Source organism: Leptomonas pyrrhocoris, assembly GCF_001293395.1.
Source record: "Leptomonas pyrrhocoris isolate H10 chromosome Unknown, whole genome shotgun sequence".
In the NCBI taxonomy this organism is placed as follows: domain Eukaryota; phylum Euglenozoa; class Kinetoplastea; order Trypanosomatida; family Trypanosomatidae; genus Leptomonas; species Leptomonas pyrrhocoris.
In genome coordinates, this window is record NW_015438386.1 from 389162 (window position 1) to 412374 (window position 23213).

The 23213-nt window shown below is 61.1% G+C and overlaps 5 protein-coding genes across 11 annotated transcripts; all 5 read left to right on the plus strand.

Moving 5' to 3' along the window:
- Positions 1-391: 391 nt before the first annotated feature.
- Positions 392-3944, plus strand: ABB37_09341 (hypothetical protein; the record flags this gene model as incomplete). Its single annotated transcript, XM_015808750.1, has 1 exon — positions 392-3944. Exon 1 carries the CDS (start codon positions 426-428, stop codon positions 3942-3944), a length of 3519 nt encoding a protein of 1172 aa, XP_015652801.1. The 5' UTR covers positions 392-425.
- An 828-nt stretch (positions 3945-4772) lies between these two features.
- On the plus strand, positions 4773-7444 carry ABB37_09342 (hypothetical protein; the record flags this gene model as incomplete). Of its 3 annotated transcripts, none has more annotated exons than XM_015808751.1 (1): positions 4773-7444. In XM_015808751.1, exon 1 carries the CDS (start codon positions 5000-5002, stop codon positions 7442-7444), a length of 2445 nt encoding a protein of 814 aa, XP_015652802.1. In that variant the 5' UTR covers positions 4773-4999. The 3 variants fall into 3 exon arrangements, with proteins under 3 accessions (XP_015652802.1, XP_015652803.1, XP_015652804.1); XM_015808752.1 differs by having other exon boundaries at positions 4777-7444; XM_015808753.1 differs by having other exon boundaries at positions 4817-7444.
- Positions 7445-7849: 405 nt separating this feature from the next.
- ABB37_09343 (hypothetical protein) lies at positions 7850-11159 on the plus strand (the record flags this gene model as incomplete). Of its 2 annotated transcripts, none has more annotated exons than XM_015808754.1 (1): positions 7850-11159. In XM_015808754.1, exon 1 carries the CDS (start codon positions 8847-8849, stop codon positions 11157-11159), a length of 2313 nt encoding a protein of 770 aa, XP_015652805.1. In that variant the 5' UTR covers positions 7850-8846. The 2 variants fall into 2 exon arrangements, with proteins under 2 accessions (XP_015652805.1, XP_015652806.1); XM_015808755.1 differs by having other exon boundaries at positions 8634-11159.
- Positions 11160-11995: 836 nt separating this feature from the next.
- Positions 11996-12846, plus strand: ABB37_09344 (putative mitochondrial hypothetical protein; the record flags this gene model as incomplete). Of its 4 annotated transcripts, none has more annotated exons than XM_015808756.1 (1): positions 11996-12846. In XM_015808756.1, the coding sequence occupies exon 1, from the start codon at positions 12088-12090 to the stop codon at positions 12844-12846; it is 759 nt and encodes a 252-aa protein (XP_015652807.1). In that variant the 5' UTR covers positions 11996-12087. The 4 variants fall into 4 exon arrangements, with proteins under 4 accessions (XP_015652807.1, XP_015652808.1, XP_015652809.1 ...); XM_015808757.1 differs by having other exon boundaries at positions 12021-12846; XM_015808758.1 differs by having other exon boundaries at positions 12045-12846.
- Positions 12847-14004: 1158 nt separating this feature from the next.
- On the plus strand, positions 14005-23189 carry ABB37_09345 (putative ubiquitin-protein ligase; the record flags this gene model as incomplete). Its single annotated transcript, XM_015808760.1, has 1 exon — positions 14005-23189. Exon 1 carries the CDS (start codon positions 16026-16028, stop codon positions 23187-23189), a length of 7164 nt encoding a protein of 2387 aa, XP_015652811.1. The 5' UTR covers positions 14005-16025.
- Between the last annotated feature and the right edge of the window lie 24 nt (positions 23190-23213).

Sequence of the window (23213 nt, forward strand, 5' to 3'; positions counted from 1 at the left end):
CTTCCTCACACGCTCTTCTTCGACTCCATCGTGGCCGCGTGCCTTTTCCTCGACGAGTGTACCGTCTGCGAAAGCAACGACCGAAGCAGCAGCACGACAGACGACGTAAAGGCGATGACGGCGCTACGCCTTTTTTTTTTACTCTCTGCATAAAGCTTTGAAAACAAAAGAACGTGCTCTGCTTCATTTACGCGTGCTGTGCGCATCCGGTGCTGCTGACTGAGTTTTCCCCAGAGAAAAAAGGGAAAAGGATACTTTAGGCTTCCTCAAAAATCCACACGAACAGCCGTAACTCACGCATCTTCATCGCCTTTCCTTTTTTCGTCTCTCCACCTCCTCTTGTCCATCTCTTTTCTTTTCTCTTTCTACTTTGACCGCCGCTTTCTCCCGCAGAACCGCGTCTGGTCCTCGTACCGGCTACTACCATGACAACGGTGCAACGTGCCACGCACGCTGGCCATCCTGCACCGGGCGCCACGCTCACCGCTGCACAGCGAGCCCTGCAGCAGGATCGCAACTCACTGCCGTCCGACAACGTAGGCGGCATGCCCGCAGGTATTGCCGCTGCTGCCGGTATGACGACGGGCGAAGACGACGAGGGCGGCAAGGAGCTACTCGCCGTCTCCCTCTCTCAGCTTCAGACCCCGCCGGCCATCGGCTTAGCAGCCTCGCAGCAGACTTCCCAGCCGCCGCAGCAGCAGCAGTTGACGCCGAAGGTGCCGTCGTCGCGGAACAGCGCCGCGGGTGGCATGCGAAGGGAGTGGAAGTTCGCCCTGCAGTTCGTGCACGTCGCCGGCCAGCTGCTCGTCTCCTGCTCGCCGCAGTGGGAGTACGACTTCATCGACATCGACCGCACCGCGTACGGGCTGGCGCAGCGCACCGTGGTGCCGTCCTCGACGGATGCCACGCCGATGCTGGCCGTGTTGGCGTACACGGACTACACCGCCGTCGTGCAGCCGGCCCCACCGACCAGCGCGATCAACTCGCCCGGTGCAGTGGCCTTGCATCAACACAGCGGCAACGGCAGCGGAGGAGTGGGTGCTGCCGCTGCTGCTGCCGCGGCGGCGGCGTACGAGGAACTCCTGTCGACTGCGAGTGCGGTCGGCGGCTCTGGCGACGCTGCCGCCGCTGCCGGCGGTGGTGGTGGGGACTGGTGGGTGGAGAAGTCAAAGCAGGTGCAGCTCTTCTACTGCCACCCCGCACCGGCGATGACCCTGGAGCAGTTCTGCAAGCTCTGCGTGAAATTTGTTCTCCGTGACCCGCACGTGGTGAGCGTGGATGGGGATACCCGGCTGGCGCACCTGCACGTTGGGGACAAGCTGCGGTGCCCGCACATGCTCGGCGGGACGCACCGATCCTTTCACATGCGCTACACCCTGCACGACCGCTCCGAGCTGCAAGAGAGCTACGTCTACGCGATCGGGGCGTTGGTCGGGCAGCGGGGCTACCTCCTCCGTGCCCAGTGCACCAGCGCTGACGAGCTGGAAGGCTACGTGCACTCCGTGCTGCTGCCGACCTACACCACGGCCGGCCGCTCCCACTTCGGGGTGGACGTGACGTACCACAACACCTCCCCGACCACCCTCCTCACCGATCAGCAAGAGGCCTTCGGAGAGCTGCAGTACGTCGATCACAAGGCGGCGGTGGTCTTTGTGACGCCCGTGTACCCGATGAAGATCCTGCCGGACTACTCCCCCGCAAAGACGGTCGGGGTTGGGTCGATTACCTGCATGACGCTGCAACTCAGTGTGCACGAGCGGCTGCTCGACGACGCCGTCGCGGCGGAGATCATCGGCGTCGCCAAGTACAAGGTGAACCCGGTTGTGTTGTGTGTAGAGGTGGAGGAAGTGTCTCGCATGGGCTACCCGAAGGTGATGTCGACAGAGCAGTACAGCGAGCTGAAGGCGAAGCGGGTGGCGGATGTGTTCCCCGATGCGAAGATGGTGGGGCTCCCAACGAGCCTGTACATGGGAAACCGCACCGGCCGGTCCCGCACCATGACCTTCACCTACGAGCCGCTGCGGTGTGCGGTGAAGGCGCTCGTGACCTCGACCCTTGTCGGCAACTTCGGGGTCACGGCCTTCTACCTGACAAAGCTGAGCGGCGGCCTCTTCGACTCGCACCTCTACGTCTTTCAGCAGCTCCTTAGTGGGATGGAGTTCCTGCCGCAGAACAGCTTTGCCAAAAACACACGGGTGAGCCGGTATCAGGCGCAGAACATCCGACTGGGTGAAGAGGACCTCCTCCGGGCCTACCGGTGCGCGAACAGCAACTTCTACTACAACGCCACGCAGGTGCACCGCAGCAGCAACGGCGGCGCCGCGGCGAAGAGGGACGGCGGAGGCCACGGCTCGAGCCCCATCGCCACGGCCGAGGTGAGCGGCGGCGGTGGCGGCATCGGTGGCAGCCTCGACTTCTTTCCTCCGCTGCCGCCGCACCCCGCGTCCTTCACGGTGAGCGACCCGGCGGCGGTGCACGCGGCACGAGAGCGACACCAGCACATGCTGGCGCTTGGCAACGACGGACGAGTGGAGGACGGCGTCGAGGCCGTCGTGCCGGCCGACGAGGGCGGTGTGCCGACGCCGCATGCACTCCAGGGTGCCGCCAGCGGACAGGCGAAGAGGCGCCGTGCCGATCGCCGGACGACAGCGCCGGTGGATGCGGCGGGTGCGACTCGGCCATCGAGTGCCTCGCTGTTCTCCAGCTCCCCCTCAATGCTGACGGCGGCGTCGATGACCAGCGGAGACGTCTCAGCAGCGGCGGCGGCCGACCACCGACGCAGCACGCGTCCCCGTAACGGCGGTCTGGGCGAAGGAGATGGGAACAACCTCTACTACCCTGCGACGGCGACGACGACGATGCTGATGAGCGTGGAGGCTGGCTCGATGCACAGCGGCTCGCGCATCAGCGTTGAGGACCTCTCCCATTTAATCGGCAGCCTGTCCGACAGCCGCGATGAGACGACCAGCAACGACGAGGAAGATGAGGAGGACGAGGAGGGCGGCATCGGGTACATGGAGAACGAGCGAGCGCCCTCCATCACCAGTCAGGACGACGCCGCTGGACGGGAGGCGGCGGCGATTGCACGGGCTCCCTCGTCGTCCTCCCTACACCGCCACGGCTCGCAGCGCTCACCGACCGGCAGTCGCCCGACGAGTTCGAAGCGACGCAAGCACGGCGGGCAGCACTGCTCCCTCGACGCAGCACCCTTCTCGCCATCGTCATCCTCCTCCGCGGCGGCCGAGGCTGGGGAGAAGGCCGCGACGGAGTTGGACACCGCTGCTGCGGCGAAGCCCCCCGACACGACGACGTCTGCCGGTGCTGTTGCTGATACCGCTCTTGCTGATACGGCGGCGACCGGTGCTGATGCGGTGGCTCTCTCGAATGCAAATGAGGAAGCTCTCCAGCAGCAAGCACTGTACGAGCAGCTTATCGGCAAAGGCGACCCGCTCGTGCTGCAGACGCTGCGTGAGGGGGAGGGCTGCACGCCGTACGGGCCGTCTCTGCGCGACGTCTACGCCCGCTGCTGCGAGGCCCAGCAGTGCCGTCCCAACAGCTACCTCATGCAGAAGCTGCCCGCGCAGCCGACGCTGACCTACTCGGTGGAGGAGCTCGACCTTAGCTCGAACTACGTGGGCCACAACGGGTTTGTGGCCGTCCTGCACCTCCTCGAGCACCTGCCACGGCTGCGTGCTGTCTACTTCAACAACATGACCCTCGACAACGTCGACGTGGAGAGTCTGTGCTACGTCCTGGCGACTAACGCGACGGTGCGGGCGGTGCACCTGGAGAACAACACCGGCATCTCGCTGCCCGCCATGCGGCACTTTACGGCGCTGCTACGGGTGAACCGACACATTGAGGTGCTGTCGCTGGACGGAACGCGGCTGAGCCCCACGTTGGTGGCATCGCTGAAGGCGGAGGCGAGTCGTGCGCGCGACTAACACACGGCGAGTGCGGTGGGGACGGGCGGATCGCTTTCGCTGCCGTGCTCCGTTGCTCTCCTCTCCCGCTTTATTGTGGTTGTAAGTCGTCTTCTTCTTTGCTGTTGTACGAAGTCGCTCTCGCCCTCTCGCTCCGTCTTTCATGGGTCGTGTTCTTCTCGGGTGTGCTTTTGCGGACGCTTTTGCACGACAATTCTGCGCGCTGCGGTACAACTGTTTGGAGCACGAGCTCTTCTTCTTCTTATTACTATTGTTAGTATTATAGTCGTTTTCAGGCCTTGACGGGCAGCGTTCCTCCGTCTGCCGTGTGTACATAGTCGTATTTCATGCGTATTTGGTTTCCATGTAGAGCTAACTTGTTCTTGTCCTTTTTTCTCTTTCTCCCTGTCCGTTGTTGATGGTGGATGTAGTGGATGTAATGGTTGTTGTCCTACCGGTCGCAGGGCCTACCCACGCAGACTCACGTGGCTGAAAAGGAAAGGAAAAGAACAACGGAAGCACACACCCGATGCGGCGCCCCACTCTTGTCTTCCTTCGGACCGCTTGGCTCATGGATGCGATGAGGGCGGAGGGGGGAGGAGGGGGCGAATGAAAGAGAGATGCCGAAGACGACGAGAAGCTCTCCAGTGCCACTCTGCAACATGAGGATTTCCGCTTTGCTCCTTGTCGGCAGCCTCTATGTTTCGCCACTGTGACACACACGCACACCAATGTACGCAGGTGAACCCGGGCGTCTCGAGCAGCGCACCCACGCGCTTCCAAATGTGCCCCTTTTTCTGCTGCACACATCTCTTCTTCTTTTTCCTCCCTTCACCACAACTCCATCGGAGACAGGAGTTATTCTTCTCTTCGATACGTCTGTGCCAACGTGCAGCGCGGTGCGAACTCTCCAAAACAACCAAAACAAAGCAGAGCGAGTCCATCCCTGTACGGAGGAAGGAAAGGAAATCATCCAAACCGGCAGCAGCACCGCGCTCAATACATTCGCCGTTGTGTTTCCCTCCTGTACGCGACCTCGTCTTTTCTTCCTTGCTTTGTTCCAGCGGCACGGAAGGATGTATCCAGACCGGCGTCCATACGCAACGGCGGTGCCGCACCGCGGCTACTGCGCCAAGCCGATCGCCCCCCGGCCGCCGGCCGATGCCCTCGCGATGCTGCGCTCGCACGTCGGCTACGACGATCTGCGCCGCAACGGCCGCGAAGACGACGACGCGAAGTTCACGGCGTCCTCGATGCGGACACTGGCCGGGCGTACCTATCCCCCTCCGACCGCCACCTCGGCCACAGTCCACACCGTTGATACGCAGCGTCTGCTGCCATCCACCGATCGCTCCGTAGAGGAGGCGCTGGCCGCGGCGGAGCTGCAGCCGCCGATTGAGCACGATGCTCTTACCTACCACGGCTGCCAACAGGCCGCTCTGAATGCGGAGCTGCGTGACAAGACGGAAGCTCACGGCGCGGCCAGGTCCGCCCGCATCGCGGCCGTGCGAGAGCTGCTGGCGAGCCTGCCCGCAGAGAGTGCGGTGCTTGGCAACAACGAAGTTGAGAGCCTGCAGAAGTACCTCACTGCGTACCGCTGCACGGAGGAAATGACGGTGCCGGAGACGGAGCTGCTCCCGCCTGAGGAGGCCCCGCTGTGTACGCCGATGGCGGAGGTCGACAGCATGACGCAGCTGCCGCCGGTGCCGTCGGATGCGATGCGGCGGGCGCTGGACGACATGCTGAGCTCCCAGTACTTGTTGGCCCCGCTGGAGAACTACTTGGCTCGGCTGAGCCTTTTGGATAAGCTAAGTGCAATGAAATGGCGTGGAGAGGAAGGTGCTGTGGGGGGCGCCGTTGTCACCACCACGCCTGCCTCGGTGGAATCGACGTCGAAGGGGGCGACGCAAACGGAGGAGACGGTGTTGTGCCCCAGCCGTGCGGCGGTGGCCCTGCACGAGCGTCTGCACTTCAACCCCGGCGACTACTCCGAGCGGGAGCTCAAGAAGTCGGAAGAGGCGCTGCTGGAGCTGCAGCAGCGGGTGCAGGCCGCGAAGCAGCAGAAGGAGGACGCGATTGACGCCAACGACCCGGTCACCGCCCTGCGCAACCTGCACGCCCAGGTGGACTTCTCGAACGACCTGCTGTTACTCTACAAGGCTCGCATGGCACAGGTCGAGATGCACACCGACGACGTGCAGGACTTCCGCTGCGATGTCGTCGCTCTCATCGACGATGCCCGCCGCGCCGCGGAAGCCGTGCTGGTGTACGCGCAGAGGGCACTGCCCACCATCCAGCATGACGTCAGCGCCACCGCGCGTGCGATCAGCGCGAGCGACAAGGCGCTGGATGAGGCGCAGGCTACCGAGAAGGCGGCGGAGGTGCAGATGCGGGAGCAGCTCACCACGATGGATGGCGAATCGCGCGCTCTCTGGAAGGAGGTCCTGGCGCTGATGGAGAAGATATCTGAGAAGGCGCAGGAGCGAGGCCACTACGTCCAGCAGTGCATGTCACGGCGGGAGCAGCGGGCGAAGGTCGTGGCAAAGGTGGAGGCCACGCGGAAGGCGCAGGAAGCACACGCTGAGCGGCTGCGCCAGTGCGAGGAGGTGCTGACGCGGTGGGAGGGCATCGGCAGCGTGTACACCAAGTACGTGGAGGCCTGCGCACCGAAGCTGCTGCAGCACCTCGCGGCTGTCGAGGACGCCCACGACGATCTCACCCAGCGCGAGGCGGAAGGCTACGTCTCCGTCTTTGAGCAGTTCGTCTACGCCGCCGAGGAGGCGCGTGCGAAGCGGCGGACACAGGCGGAACGCATGCGACTGCTGCAGCGCAGCACGCAGCTCAACCAGGCCCGCGCCGATGAGACGCTGGACCCCGACGCGGCCTCGCACGCGCAGCGCCTGGCGGACGCCACTCAGGAACTGGAGGAGGTGCAGCTCTACCTGAAGTACGTGAACGACATGGAGGCAGATCGCCGTGCGGAGGTGGACCCGGTGCTGATGCGTGTACTTGTCCGCCACGCGCAGTCGCACGTGGAGGACGACAACACGGCGGAGTCGCCACCAGCACAGGAACTGCTGGAGAATGGAGGAAGCGCTCCTTCTACCGCTGCTGCTGTTGCAGCGAAGGAGGCAGGCGCTGCGCTCGACACTGAGCCGACGAGGAACAGTCCAGCGAAAGAGCGTGAGACACCTTCTTCTGCCGTCGTGGCAGCCGCAGCGACCTCCACGTCCGACAGAAGCGATGCGCCAGTATCGAACAACGGTGGTGTGATGGTGGCGACGGAACCTGCCGATGCCGCAGCCCCTGCCAACATGACCCATCCGTTTGTCGCGGCTCGCCAGATTGGATTCGCGCATGAGGAAAAGTATCTGCGTAAGCATGAGCAACTGACGGAGCGTGAGCTGCTGGAGCTGGAAGGGAAGCAGACGGGGCTGCGCCACAGCCGCGAGGAGCTGCGGGCCATGGAGGCCAAGTACCGGAATGCAGATGCCATTCGCGCTCTTCTCGGCCTGAGCTAGGTGCGCGCATGTGTCTCCACCTCTCGTTAGCTGTGGATGTACTTTACCAACGAGAGAAAAAAAGAGATAAAGGAGGCACTGCGCGTGACTTCACCGCCCCTGCAATTGCTGCCGTGAGGCGACACCGTCATGTATGAGAACACACTCACACACACACACGCACACCCGGGCATACGGAATAAACAGGCAGACAAAAAAAAAGTGCGGCATGCATTGCGTGTGTGCCAAAAGCGTGCATCCAGCCGCAAATGTATATACATATTTATATATAGTTTTCAGCTTTTCTTTTTGGAATCCTTTTCCTTACGATATATATACATCTATATACATCGATATATATGCATCTATATCTGTATTAACATATAACTATATATAACTATATATATATATATATATATATCTATTAGTATCTATATATGTGTATATGTATATGTAGGCCTCTTTTTTGCTGTTTTTCTCCACATCCTATTGGAAAAGTTTTCACCTTAACGGGCCACGAAACTCCTTAATTGTGTTCTTCGTAATGTTTCTCTCGTATCTATTTATTGTTGATTTTCTTTTTGTCAGCGGTGGAATCGATGAGTGGGGCCTCCTCCGTTGGGTGCAGCGCGTGCGCCGTTTCTGCGAGGGGACCGCCATTCAGCCCTTTTTGTTTCTTTCTTCACCATTCGTGAAGCTCTCGCTCCTCCTCCTCCTCCTCCTCCTCTGAAGAAGAAGAAAAATACTCTTCGTTTCTGCGTCTATCTATCTATCTATCTCTTTTCTTGTTTTAAATGTAGGCATCTTCCATGTAATTTACTTCATCACCAAAATAATAACAATAGAAAAAAGGAAGATGATGAGGAAGAAAAGAAGCAGAGGAGAGAAGGGCAGCGCTGCGGTGAGTCAGACCTGTCCCTTTCCGTTTGTCGTTGTTGTAGCGTCCGCGGTGGACAGATCAACGCCTCTTCAACACGCCCTGGTCTCGCGCCTTGATACGGCGGTGCACACGAATCCGAACGCATCCATTTTTTCTTCTTCTTTTCAGAGAAGCAAACGGATGCTGCGGTGCTCTCATGTTCTCATGTCTCTTTCTCTTCTGCTTCCCAGCCACGACGCCCGATGGCCTGGACGCACGCCTCCTCTCCTTCCACCGCTCTCAGACCACCTCCTTCTCTGCCTCATCTGTTTCTGTGGTGGTGCTGCGTCCAGTGAAGTCCACGCCTCGCTGTGAAGGAGGAAAAAGACGAGACAAAAAACTCGCGGAGCGCTTTTCATTTTGTGTGTTCTCTTCTGACTTTTGTCGAACGCCGGTACTTGTAACATTTCCGCCTTGACGCATCGCATCCTCGCCGGTGTCGTCGTGCTAATAAATACATATATATATATATATATATTAGATAAAACAAGTGGAGAGAGGAGGATGGAGTACGAGCAGACCGAATGCGGCCGGCGGATCGTGGTGGACGCCATCACCCGCCAAGACGTCAACGCCTACCACGATCTGCTCTCTCCCGATGTGCTCCTCGTCACGCACTTCCCCTACCCAACGAGTCTCTCGGACAGCAACATGCAGGCGGTGCAGCAGTGGGTGCAGCTCTCGCAGCAGCGACCGACGAAATCCGCTACTGCGGGAGCAGCGGCAACGGCCAGCAACAGCGGCTCAAAGCGTAGGGCAAGGGAGTTGCTGCAGCAGCAGGAGAAGTACCGCGAGCGCCGGCAGAAGCGGTACGAGGCCTTTCGCAAGCGACGGGAGGGACACCACAGCCCAAGCACGGAGGGCACAGAGGCGGAGGGAGAGGAGGCAGCTGCAGCGACAGATAATGCTACCCAGGCAGATGGTGCGCGCGGCGGTGCGGCCAAGAGCACTTCCGCGGTCGGCGCTGGGGCGGCTGCACACCAACGCGACGTGTCAGCTAAAAACAACACATCCAAGAAGTCCTCTGCAAGTGCCCACAGCGGTGGTGGTGGCAGTAACGCAGCGCGGGTGCCGCTTGGCGTTCGCTGGTTTCGGCAGCAGCAGGAGCAGCTTTCTTCGCCCGCGCAGGGAAGGACCGCAGGCTCCGCGCCTGCTCAGGCCCCCACCGCCTCGGCGACCCAAAACGTCACTTCCGAGAACCCCGCCGCTCTTTCTTATGCGGATGCGGTGGATATTGCCGAGGGGCGCCTGCTCGTGTCGTTCCGGCTCTTCGAACTGCTCCACTGGATCCGCAGCAGCAAAGACACGACGAGCATCGCCCCCATCGAGGTCGACGTGCAGCTTCGCAAAGACATTCTCCAAGAGGACGAGGTGCTACCCATGCCCCCGGCACCGACCACGGTGCAGGAGAAGTACGAGCAGCTGGGCATGCAGTACACGGAGCGCAACCAGCCGCTGAGCTGCATTACGGTGGTCTGGGGGCGCGACTACCTTCTGCTGCGCGACAAAATCTACCTCGACGACGGCCTCATTGTGACGATCCAGCGGACGATGCTGTCGGTGCCGGAGGTGATGACGCGGACGGCGCCGCTGGCTGCGTGGAACCTGCACCAGCCGCGGCAGCAACGGCTGGCAGATCGCAAGACCGCCGCGGGAGGAGGGTCCTCCGCCCCTGCCCCCGGCAAAGTGCAAAACCTGGCCGCCGCCCAAGCCGAGCAGGTGTACAAGGCGGTGGAGTCGTTTTACGGGGTGGCGGCCTCGCGGGTGAACGCCCTCAACACGTCCTGGCCGCTGCTGGACTACTCCTTTCTGGACGCCGCGGAGCCGTCGGCGCTGCTGCGGCTGGCCCCGGCATCCGGCCACGTCCACGTAGGCAAGCAGCCCCGCGCCGCTGCGGACCCACGACTTGCCCAGGGCGTCTTCCTCAACCAAAGCAACGACCCTTCGCCGACGACGGCGCAGTCCGCCAACGCCCGCACGATCATTCGCGCGAAGAACAAGCGCGGCGAGGAGGAGGCCTACGAGTTCAGCAACGAGCGGAATCACTTCGCGATGCTGCAGGAGGATGCGCGGCTCAAGGAGGAGGAGGCGGATGAGTGGGGACTGCACACCGGCACTGCAGCGGGGCCGGCCGCCGCCGCTGCGGGGGGTGGAAGGCGAAACGCCGGCGAGGGCGGCGGGGCGGTGCGCGGTCAGCGCTATGACGCCTCGTGCGTCCGCGTCTCGGGCTGCCATCTGCGGTCCAAAATGGACCAGCTCGTCCCGGTCCTGCACCGCCTCATCGCGAACAGCATCCTCACCCTTCACACCCTCGATTTAAGCCAGAACAGCATTTCCACGCTGCCCGACTTGCGTGCGCTGCCGCTGCAGAGTTTACGGCTTCACGACAACGCCATCGCGGACTGGCGGGTCGTGGAGAGCCAAATCGCACCGCTGCCGTACCTGACAATCCTCACCCTGCACGGCAACCCGATCGCGGAGGAAAAGGAGATCACGGCATCGACCGGCACGGCAGCAGGAAAGCACTCGCGGAGCCGCGCAGGCGCAAATGGGGCAGCGAACACCTCTGGTGAGTCGGCGTACTGGAAGAGGCTGCTAGCGCTGCTGCTGGGCAATCCCGCACGCGTGGCCCCGCTGCGGCAGGTTGATTTCGTGACTCTGACGGCTCAAGACTTCAACGTGGCCGGCGCGCACGCGCTGTTTACGACGGGGAAGTCAGATGTGCTGGACCAGGCCCGCACCATGAACGCGGGTACGTTACGGCAGAGTCAGGGTGCGAAGGCAGCGACGACGAAGGTGGGAGGGGGGGCTGTGTAGGTAAGGGGACAGCGCCGTAGCTCTTTGCGTTCGCCCCTTGTGTTCGCCGTCTCCCTCCCCTGCTGGCGCCCATCTACATCGATGTAATTTATGTATGACGACAGGTGCTGACAAAGCTCAGCGGTGTTGCTAAAGAAAAAGATAAGAAGTACGGCACGGGTCTCCCTTCCCGTTATTATCATTATTATTATTTGTTGTGTAGGGGCGAAGATGTTTGCGATGAGAGAGCTCGAAGAGCGATAAGCGGGCCAGGGCGTTCTCCGCTGGTTTTTCTTCTATTTATCTTTTCAAAGAGCCCAGTTATCGAGACTCTTACTATGTAAAAGAGAAAGAGAGCACACCACCAACATTGGCAGTACATGTTTCCTCGGTCACTGCACCAAAGGTGGTGTTGCGTACATACCCAAAAAATAGTCCGCACTCATCAAGAGTCCGATCTTGCTGTTTTTGGGGCTGCGATCACCTACGGACATCGCTGAAATGGAAAAGGCTGGCGACGCCTTGTCTTACGCAGGTGCAATCGTCTCTGTTCAACAGGCGTCGAATCTGTCCCTTCCCAGCAGCGTTGTGTGGGCAGCCTTAAAATGCATGAAAGACGCAACCACGAAAGTAAAGGCCGCGGTCTTCCTGCGCGTCTTTTTTTCCTGCTCCTATTCAGGAACGAATCGCGGAGAGCCAGACGAGAGGGAGGAGGAGGAAGCAAGTGAAAAGACTGCCGTTGCCACGTGCGGCGCCGCTTCCGCTACGCTGCTGTCCTCTTCTTCCGTCACCGGCCTCTTCTCCTCTTCATCTCGACGAGCTTTCCCTCTCTGTACGCGGCAACTCAATTTTTTTGAAGCTGTGCGTAAACGCAAATCCAAAAGATCCCCCCTTCTTCCTCCCCTTAGAAGTACCTGTTATCTCCCTCCGCCACACTCACTACCCCTTCATGTCGTCCTCAGCCACCGTCGTTGCCTCGCCGGAGGCGTACACCAAGGCTCTCCTGCACTGCTACAAGTACCCAACGCAGCCCGTGATGGGGATGCTGGTCGGCAAGCGGCTGAGCGAGGATGCCGGTGCGACGGGCAGTGGGGGTCAGAGCGGCACCACCGGCGGCAACAACGGGGCTGGAGGCAGCAGCGGCAGCAGCAGCAGCTTCGTCTCCGATGCCGTCCCGCTCTTCCATACGCTGCCCATGACGGCGCCGAACCCGATGCTGGAGGTGGCCTACGCCCACGTGCAGTACGCCGCCTGCACCACCGGCCAGTCCCTCATCGGCGTGTACATCGCGAACGAGCGATTGATGGACAACAAGGTGGCGCCCATCACGAAGAAGATGCTTGATGCCCTGCAGGCCCGCATGCCGTCGCAGACGAAGCTGCTGGTGTGGTTCATCAACAACGAGTGCCTCACCTCGCCACCAGTGGGTCTGGCGATCACCTCGCTCACGGCGGACCGGTGCAACCCGGAGAAGGCGATCCCCCTACCGTCGCAGGCCTCGGCCGAAGAGTCGATTACGTTTGGCCGCTGGAACTCTGACACACTGGCGCCTGGCGCGACGGTGACGGAGGAGGGCGTGATGGAGACGGTGTCGAACGCACTGGACGCGTTTGCGCACTACCGCATCGCCGACCTGGATGACCACGTCGAGGACCCGTCCATCAACTACCTGGAGCAGCCGCTCTCCGCACTGATGACGCGGAAGTGAAAGGAGGACAGAGAGACCGGGAGGGCGTGCTTCTTGCGCGTGTGTGTTCGCGACATGATCACGTGCAGGGGTGCCTTTGCTGCGTATATTCCTATTGTTTTTTTTCCCCTCTACTAAAGGCGTGCCGTTGTGTTTCATAGAGCTGCCCGGCTTCATGCGTTGGGGCAGTCACGCATTGTGTGTGTGCGCGTGTAGGTGTGTTGCGGGTGATGAATAGAAACGCTTGTTGCCGCTTCCGTTTCTTATTCCTCCGTGGGCCGCCCCTCTCCGAAGGGGTTTGCGGATCCAATTCTTGTTCCTGTTTGTTTTGGAAGCGGTTGTGTGTTTCCTCTCTTTTCTATCGAGGCGGCTGTACTTATTTACTTGGAGCTTGTTCGTGTTCTCTCTCTGTGTCTGTGTGCGTGTCTGCGTGCTTGTGTGTGTTGGCCGACAACGGTTTTTTTATGATGGCTTCACGAACTCCGTGCGAGCCGGAAAGGAACGTCGTATTTTTTAAAAGGTTTTTAACATTAAGTAACAAGCACAAGGAAGAGTTTTGTTTATGAAGGGAATCCCACCACAGTGCTGCTGCCGCTGCTGCTGCAGATGATTCGCTGGCCAGAAAACGACAGCAGCGGCGGTTTCGCGGGAGTCCTTGTATTTGGAGGTACGGTGGAGAACGCCGCCTGGGTTGGACGTGTGCCTCAGCAGGTTTATTATTATTATTAAGATTTATTTCGAGTTCTTCTTCAGGCTGCCGCTGCCTTTGATTCAGTATAAAAAGAGAAGATTGTAGTAATAATAATAGACAAAACACACGCTAGCAGAGTCTTGCTGGGTGTTCCTCTTTCGTTCGGCTCTTTCGTTCTCCTTCGGCTCTTTTTCTTTTGGTGGTGGTGGAGCACTCCATCTGCACTTCGAATAGCCTCTTCTGTTGAGCACGAGGAGAGAGCGAGAGAGAAGCAACCAACCAGTGGTTAGAGCAACACGGCGGAGGTGCACGTCCAACTGCGCGGTCTTCCACACGTTGCATGCGTCATCCAACTGCACTTGGCTTCAAATCTTTCCGCTTTCGTCTCCTTTCTGTTCCTCCTCTCACCCCTCCCACTCTTTACCACTCGTCCCCTCAACAAATAATACAATGTGGATATTTCATTCCCCCCCCCTCTCCCCCGCAACAGCAATTTCGTACACCCCCACAACGAAGTACATATATATATATATATATATATATATATTAGTTGCACACGTTTCGCCCTCCTCGTCACTTCTCGTGGCTTTCCTTTGAACAGCATTTTTCTTTCTCACCACTTTTCTGCCACACCGCTCCCCTTTCGGGCCTTTTTCTTTTTCCCTTGCTCTCTTTGCCACGTGTGATTTATACATCGGTATCACAGCTTCTCTCGCACTCGATCCTCTTCTTTTTCCTTTTGTCTGTCTTGTGCTCGCGTCTGCGTGTGTTTCGCGCCTCGTCTCACCTGCGGTGCTGGTGTGTGTGTGTGTAGCGGAGGGGTAACACGCTGTCTCACGCGGCTGTGGAAAAAAGGGGGAAATCAAAAAAGAAAAACAAAGCAAACAGAAAGCACTGGAGCCGGGTGAAGAAAGGAAAGTTGTGGTGGGTTCAGCTCCTTGTGTAGCGGTTTCTCACTCACACACACACGCGGTTTCACACGCATGCAAAAGGATTTTTAGGCGTGATTTGTTTGTCTGTTCGACTTTTTCTTCCTGTGCGTCACTTGTGCGTGTATGTTTGGTCATCCACAGAGGGACGTGTGTTTTTTCTTTATTAAAAACCTTCAGTCGACGATTTCTTCTGCGAGGCGGCCGTGAGCGTCGAGTCATTTGTTTTTGTTTTACTTTCTATTCCAGCGCTTGTGCTGTGTTGTCGGTGTTGCTGCTACGCTACTCTCTCTTTCTCTCTCTCTCTCTGTGTTATCTAGTTTTTCATCTATCTCTGTTCTCCGCACAGCCACTATTAATACGCTTCTTATTACTTCTGTTTATCTCCAAGTTATTTCGTTGGCATAAGTTCTTTTCTTTTCTTCTTTTGCGCTTTGATTGACTCACGTCTGTTTCTTCCTCCCCTCCTCTTCCCTCCTCTTCCCTCCCCTTCTCCCCCCTCTGCTTCTCCTCTACGGGCTGCGGGTTTTTTTGCTGTGGAAAAGCGCACAGGGAAAAGGGAAAAGCGGAGAAGACAAGGAAATACGTATACACATAAAGATCCTCTCACAATTTATTTCTAGGAGGCGTTTTGCTGCTCGTGCAAATCAACGTCGTGACCATCTTGCTCCTGTAAGGAAAGGAAAAGAGGAGAGAGAATCAAAAAAGGGACTTGGGCGAGGTGCTCTTCGCCTTACGCACGTTGTTGTACCTATTATTGGTTCTGATTAAATTGTGGAAATCACTCTGCGAGTGTCGCATGAGAAGCTGCCTTTGCTTAAGAAAGATATCTATTTTTTTTCCGGTTAAAGGAAGAGAGAGAGGGAGCATTGCCGTGCTTCTCACCGCCAAGCTTTTCCTTCTTATTAGAAATAAGGCGGTGTTGTCTCTGTTGAGGATATCACCGTGACAATCTTCTTTCTTGCTTTGTGCCGATATATTTTCTTTCTCTTTCCAATTTTCGGTTTCTGCCGCCGCGCGTGTGTACGGAGGAGGCTGTCTGACCTACAGGGATAAAATCTACAGCAGCACCGCGTTTGCCCCAGAAGCTGCTCTGCCTTTCTCTTTTGTTGTTCCCATTGCTGCTGCGGTTTGTGCTGACTCTGTCGTGCTGAGGCGCTTGTTCCACCCACCCTCACCCCCCTCACGTGCGCAAACCACCATAGACAGAAGCGTGCGCGTTCAGATCCTACGACGGGGACCTACCATTTTTGTTCTGAGAAAAATCTATTGTTATTATTATTATTACTATTATTACTATTTTCCGTTTGCTGTTGTCACGGGACGTGGTGGCAGCTGCCGCAAGCGGAGGACGTGCGATTTTACTTTGCCCTTTTGTCGTTTGCTGTAGCACCGACCTCTATCGTGCCTTGTCGCACTGATCTCAAAAAAGAGTAGCACGGAGAAAGGAAGAGAGCTGCTGGAGCTCGCCCTGCCCGTGTTTTTACGCGGTGCTCGTTGCACCTCCTCGGTATTCTTGTTCTTATCTGTTAATTCCGACTCGGTAGTGTCGTTCACAGCGAGGCCGGTCAGAAGGGGAAATGGATCCTCGCTTCCTCGCAGACTTTTTCGGTTCCTTTGGGGCGGACGGCGCGCAGTCCCACCTGCCGTGGAACATCGAAGGCGAGTTAGCCGGACCCGGTAGAGGCTTCGGCGAGGGCCTCCGCATCGCAGCGAACGGCCGCGAGTGGCGCGTGCTCGAGGTTGGTGTGGCGGAGGATGACATGGATCAGCCACCCTACCGCAGCGACTCGCAGCTGCGCGATGCGGCGCGGGTGCTGCCACCGGTGTGTTTTGCGCCGCTCGTATCGCAGTACACCCGTCTGCTGCGCGACCCTCGGTGGGCAGTGCAGGACGTGCCGCGGATCATGTCGGCCATGCTGCACGATCCAGTCCTGTTTCACGTGATGGATGCGAATCCGTTGGCGCCGCTGAGCGACTACCGCGTGACGGCCATGACGCGGTGGTGGGGCGTGGTGGCGAAGCCGGCGCTGCGCTACGACTACAACAGCGGACGTCCGCTGCGAGGGGTGGTGGAGGAGACGGGGACGGAGACGGAGGAAGAGGTGCAGCAGCAGCAGCGCAGTAGTGGCCGCCCTACCGGAATAGGCGAAGCAGAAGAATGCAGCACCGTGAACGAAGACGAAGAAGATGTCGCCGCCGCCGGCTGTCCGCGAGACAGGCGGATGCCCTTCGAGGAACTGCGCCAGCGCTATCGTGACATCAAAACGGTTCTCACGCTCATCGTGGCGACGAGCGCGCCCTACCGCTGCTCTCGGCCCGCCAACGCGGCCGTCTCGGGCTGCACGGCGCGGCTTGTCTTCTGCAAGGACCCGTCAATTATTTACCTGGGTCTGCTGCTGAACACCGTGCTGCGGGAACTGCCGCGGAAGGTGCTGTGCAGCATGTCCGTGTTTCGCCTCATCGCCGAGGGCTGGGGAAACTCGCCATCGCTGCAGGCGATACTGCAGGCCGCCTGGGAGGACTACCAAGACACCGTGGAGGAGATCCGTGTGCTGCTGAGGGCCGGCACTGCCGCCGCCGCCGCGGCAACCGAAGAGGAAGGGGAGAACTCCGCTTCGGCGTCTGCTCGCGCATCACCCACCGCGGTGCCCACACCGGCGGTGGAATATCAACTCTGTCAACCACAGCAACAGCATCGTCCGCGCCGCTCCCCACCGCACCTCCGCTTCCCCTCGCAGCCTCACGAAAGCGCAGAGGACTCTCAAACGACCACGTCCGCCACCTCCTCCTCTTTCGGAGCGACCGCGGCGGTGTCCGAGAACGGGCAGCCGGTGGAGTTCGGCATCCCGCTCGGGCGGGAGCGGGTCAGCGCCACACGCGCCGGCGCCTCCAACGTCTTCGCGCCGAACTCCTTCGATGCGTTCCAGCAGCGCTTCGACGGGTTGGGGCGCCGCTTTGGCGGCAGCGGCGTATCGGAAAGTGTATTCCGCGCTGCTCGAACGCCTCCGTCACTCGTCACTGCCGACACGGCCGCAGGAGGGGCGACGTCGGCGGCGGCGGGCGATCGCCGCAATCCAGCCGCCGCGGGCACCACCACTCCTCCTCCTACTACCACCGCGACGGATGCTTCAGCAGACAGCAGCAACGCGACCTACCGCACCCAGGATGCGGATCGCATCTGCCTCGAGAGCATGCGGGAGTGCGCGCAGTCGCCGGAGTTGCTGCTGTGGTGGGCCCGGTGCCGCCTGCTCGCCTATCAACTACTGGACAGCTCAGCTCGGGTAAGCGTGGAGTCGACGCGTGCCCTCGAGTTCTTCCGACAGCTGTGGTCGTGTGCGCCGCTGGTGCGAGAGATTCTGGAGGACGATCACGAGGCGTTGCTGAGCGCGTCGTTGGACGTAGAGAAAACGACGACGCCTGCCTCTCATGAGAGGGGCTCCAGTGAAGTGGGGCCGGCCGCAGCAGCGGAGGCGGAGGAGCAAAGCCAAGGGGAGAAAGGAACTCCTGTCAGGGCGACACGACACGCAGAGGCGACGAAGGCACTGGAGGCGCTGCAGCGGCGTGCCCGTCGTCTCTACGCCGCCCTCGTCGGCACCGTCGCTGACGTGTCAAAGTTTTGGTTCTCCATCCGTGTGGCTCAGTCCACGCTGAACGCCGTCTCCTCCAGCGCACCAGAGAACAACGTCGTGTGGTCCATCGTGAACGCCACCGTGCCGCCGCGGCGTCGCTTCCAGCGGGAGGAGTTTTCGAGCTACGCCGAGCACTGGCAGTACGCTCTTCTAGTGGACGACTACGTCACCCAGCCGATGGGCTTCTGCGTGTCGATGCGGGGCCGCACGATGGTCACCCAACTCCTCCACGTCTTGTCCTCCTACCCCACCTTCTACCCTGCGCTGGTGACTCGCACCCTGGCGATGCTAAACCGGCGCGAGATGTTTGTGGCGGAGCTGAACGGCCGCCTTGTCGCCGCGGTGACCCGCTGTCTGCGCTTTTACCTCCCACCGATGCCGCCGGTGCAGCCCATCCCGCCTGCCGTCGTCGCACCGCCTGCCGTTACCAACAGTACTACTAGTACTACTGCAACGGCATCCCCATCACCAACTACGGCAGACGGCACACGCGACCACCGTGGGGCAGCTGCCGCCTCATCCGCCTCCTCTCCCCCCTCCGCCTCCCCCGCGTCTTCGATATCCACTTACTACTCGCCCCCGTCGGAACACCTAGATGCGGATGGGCCGGCCACGGACACAGTGTCTGCCCAGCCGGCGGAGTCGAATGGTCACGCCGCTGCCTCCGCAACGGAAGCGGTGGCGGAAGGGAGAGAGACAGCCAACGTCAACGGCGCGGACGCGTCTTCGAGTGGGCTCAACTATGAAGCCTACATCCTCAGCGACACGGACGTGGAGGCATCGGCGGGCGACGACGACGACGAGGAGGGCGGCATCCACAACGCGTCCAGCGCACACCGCAGCGGCCGCCACGATGCGGGTGACGCGGGAAAGGAGGAGGATGGAGAGAGGGAGTTGGAGCGACACCCGCGACTGCGCCGCCGGGCTGCGAAGAAGGCCGCCCTCGCCCGTCTCGAGGCGCTGCGCCGGCGGCAGGAGGCGGCGATGCCGGTGCTGACGACGAAGGCCTACGACGCCATTCTGACGTGTCTTGATGTACTTCGCATGCTGGTGCGCCACACGCACGTCTCTGTGAACCCCATTGGCGTTCTGTTCACGGCGCCGACGTCGACGGCCACCACCGCAGCGACGACGGCAGCAGAGGCGGCAGGGGCCTCGCCGTCGTCAACAGGCCCGGTGCCGGACCCCGCACCACCGGCGTCGTCTCCTCCACAAGCCGCAGAAGGCGTGCCCAACCGCGCCGCTGACGCCACGGTGGGAGTGACAAGCGATGCCACGGGTAGCGCGAATCGCGGCAACCCGAGCGACGACCTCTGCCGTCACCGCCGTGAATCCCGCTACGAGCCGTCCCCCTTCAAGCCACAGAGTGACCTCTACACCCTGCTGCATCAGCTCGTGCAACAGACCCGCTACGGCCCGCTTGCGATGGCTGCGCTGCGGTTCTTCTCGGCGTGTGTGCATTACAACGTGCGGGACATGGTGCCGCTCTTCACCGAGCGAGGGCTGCTGAATACCGTCTTGGCCATCGCCCGCCGCCCGTGTCCGTCATCCGTGCCACCGCCGCCGCCACAGCTCAGCATGCGTGATCGTTCGCACCGAAGCCAACGGCATGAACATTATACTAGTAGCGTGGTCAGCGGCGCCGCCTCCGCTCCTGCTGCTGCTGCTGCGCCAGCGGAGGCAGCGATGCCGGCGTTATGGTTTGCGCTAGACTCGCTGGAAGAGACAGGCCTGCCGAACATTCCGTCTCGTGACGCGTCGCCGCCTTCTGCGGCCGCTTTGGCTGCCGAGGCTTCGCCGGATAGCAACGCGTCCATTTGGCAGTGCCCACTGCTCACGGCCGACCCGCCCCCCTCGCTGCTCGTGCGCTACATCCCGCAGGAGGACCCGTACCTGAACACCGTGTCGGTGCGCATGGTGCTTCCGGAGTTCGTGGAGGCGATGACGGTGCATCAGGCCACCCACGCGGTGTTTCGCAAACACCTGCAGTGGATCCCGGCCTCGCTAGACGGCTTAGTGGTCACCGCTCCGCTTTCCACCTCGACGCCGGCGGACATTCGTGCCCTGTGGGAAGACGAAGAATGGGAGACATTGGCCGAAGGCGGCGACCCCTCGCACCTGGCGGAGGCCATGAACGAGGAGGAAGGAAGGTCGAGCGGTGGCGCACGGGAGAAGGCGGTGCGGCAGCGGCAGCAGCAGCGTGCCCAGCTCGAGTGCCGCAGCAGCGTCACCTATAAGCGCCTTCTGCGGTCACTGCTGGCGTCACGCAATGCCAGTCGTTTGTGGGAACGCCACTCTAGTCCGCACAGCGAGACAGCAAGGCCGACCACGGACGCGGCGCCCCAACAAGGAGTGCCGTTGGTGTCCACCCAGGCCGTCGATGCCTCGCTGATTCGACTGGTGGAACTCTGCCGTTTGAACCTGAAGCGGGAAGAGGTGGGCTACAAGATTCTGCAAGGCTCGGTGAAGGACATGAGCCGTGTGCTGACGGAGGTGCTGCAGCCTTCCACGGAACTGATGGACAAGTTGAAGCCCGCCCTCCATCACCAGCTGGCGCAGCTCGATACTCGGGTGTGGCAGTTCGCCGACGCGGTGCGAGCAGGCGCCACCCGCGCCAAGCCGTTCGCGCCCTCCTCCTACGGCCCCTCTGCGTCGGCAGCGGTGACCTTCCCACGCAACTTTAGCACTGCCTCGTCCGACGACGCACCGCTGCACGCATCGACGTCGTCAGCAGAAGTCAAAAGGAGGCCGCGGCGAGTCTTTCCCGCTTCACGCGACGATTTCTTTCAGCTGCTGGTGCGTGCGATGGAGCTGTGCCGCAGCTTCAACAACTTCTTCGCCTTCTTTTCGGGGATGGACTGGACCGGGCAGCGGCGCGGCCCCCGGCTGGCGCGGAATAGCGCGGAACGGCAGGAGGGCATGCAGGCGTTGAGGGACGTTCTCAACGGCACGGTGGAGAAGTTCCACCGCGCGATTCGGCGGCTGTGGTCTCTGATGGGGTGTCAGATTCCACTGGACCTGCGCGGCACGCCGCTGCACATCTGCGAGCTGGGCACCGCGGACGGTGAAGGCTCCCTGCTGAGCTACGTGCAGGTGGTAATTGGCCAGGGTATTCACCCCCGCATCTTGAGTGATTACCTGCGCAGTACACAGCCGTCGCCGGTGCTGGAGGCGGTGCTGCGGTCGACGGTGCGCTGCATCCTGCACCACTCCACGCGCAGCCTCTTTCACCTCCACAGCCCTGCCGTCAGCACCGCCGCGACACAGAACACCAAGGCGGCACCCACAACGACTGCTGACAACAGCGGCGAAACAAATCCGCAGTCGATGGCGCAGCAGGCGTTCTGGATGGAGGCAGAGGATGCCGAAAAACGAGACACGCTCCTCAGCGACCAGAGCTTCCGTCAAGCAGAGCTGCGCCGGCTGCTGCGCGCCACCGATGCACAGAGCAGCGTTCAAGGCGTGCCGGAAGCCTGCAACAGTGCCAGAGGAGAGGCGGAGGCGCAAACGGGGCTTTCAACGAACGCCGCTGCGGCGGCTCTTGGAGAAGGTCACGGCAGCGCAGAAGCTCCAGCGACGCGCCCCGTTGAGCAGCCCCCTTCCGGCTGGCGTGTAGACCCGAGCGACGTCACCGCGGCATCGCCGGAGGCCGAAGCAATCCGCCACGAGCCCGTGCTTGTCGAGAGCACCGGCTATCCCTGCTACGACTGTGTGTCCAACGTGCTTCGGCCGCTGAGCATGGGTGATGGCATCTTCCTTCGACAGCTGCTGGAGGCGTGGCGGGCGACCGCAGCGAGCAGCAGCAACACCAGCACCATCAACGTAGCTGGTTTCGGCGCCGTCGCGGGCGGCCCGAACCGGCGCGACGCCGACGGCGCACAGTGGAGAGGCGTCTTCGGGGACGTCCTCCATCACGTGGTGGACGCGGCCATCGTGCGAGCCCCGCTGAGCTGCGACGACGTGCCGAACCTGCTGCGTAGCCTGCGCAGCGGTGGCGGCGTGCACGCTGGAACGACCAGCGCCCTCCTTTCCCTGTACGATCGAAGCGCGGAGGCCGGCACGGCATTCAGCGACGGCACAAGTGGTGGTGGCCGCTCTCCGGCGGCCGCGGCGACTGGTGGTGGCCGGGACGTGCCGGCGGACCCCAGCGATCAACTCATGCGGTTTCTCCTGCAGGACAACCGCAACTACGTCAGCGAGCCGGCAACGGCGTGGATGACGGCGGAGGCGTGGCGCGTGGCGACGATGGAGGTGGACGCATCGAGTGGCGGTAGCGCCCCTGCGTCCGCTGCGACAGGTGCGGGGTTGACGGAGCAGCAACGTGCGGGCACCGCACTGCGACCCCTACGCACAAGTAGCGACGGCACCACCACTGCTGCGGCAGGTGTTTCTGCCTTCTCCCCCGGGTCGCCTCCAGCGTCGGGTACTTCCCCTCCTCCTTCGCAGAGCCCACCCGCCGAAACGGCCTTTGCGTCGGGGCTTGAAGACGTCGCGCTTCGTGTGGAGAGCGAGGAGGCGGGCTTCAATGCACTTCGGTTGGCCATCAGCTCTTCGACCTCCCCCTCCCCTTCCTCCGCGGTTCTCACGCCCACGCCGCAGACAACCTCCGCTGGGGTGCCAGCGCACCTGACGGCGGGCGGTGCCGGTGTGCCAGCCGAGGAAGGACCTGGTTTTCTGCCCGCACGGACAACGGAGAACGCGGCTGACCGACCTATCGACGCGCCTCCTCTCTTCGTCCCACTGGACCCCATGAAGGCACTGCAGCAGTGGATCTTCATGACCCTCTTCAACGGCCGCCGCCGAGGCATGACACAGGTCATGGACAGCTTCTCCCACATCACCACCTACCGCTCCGACAGCCGCACCCGCGCGATGCTGCCGCTGAACGTGTCAGCCCTCCAGCGGACGGTGCAGGCCGACCTGGTCGCTGCGTTTGAGAGGGCCGTGTGTGGCGCGTACGCGGATGCGCTGACCCGGGAGCAGTGCCACTCGCAGACGGCAGCCATCCGTGCAAGCGAGCCGGAGAAGTACGCGCGGGCGGTCGACGAGATCGTGGCGACACGGCGCCACTGGCGCGCTGCCGCCGCGTCTCCGTGCGGATGCTCGGCATGACGCCGCCTCCGGTTCTACGTTTCC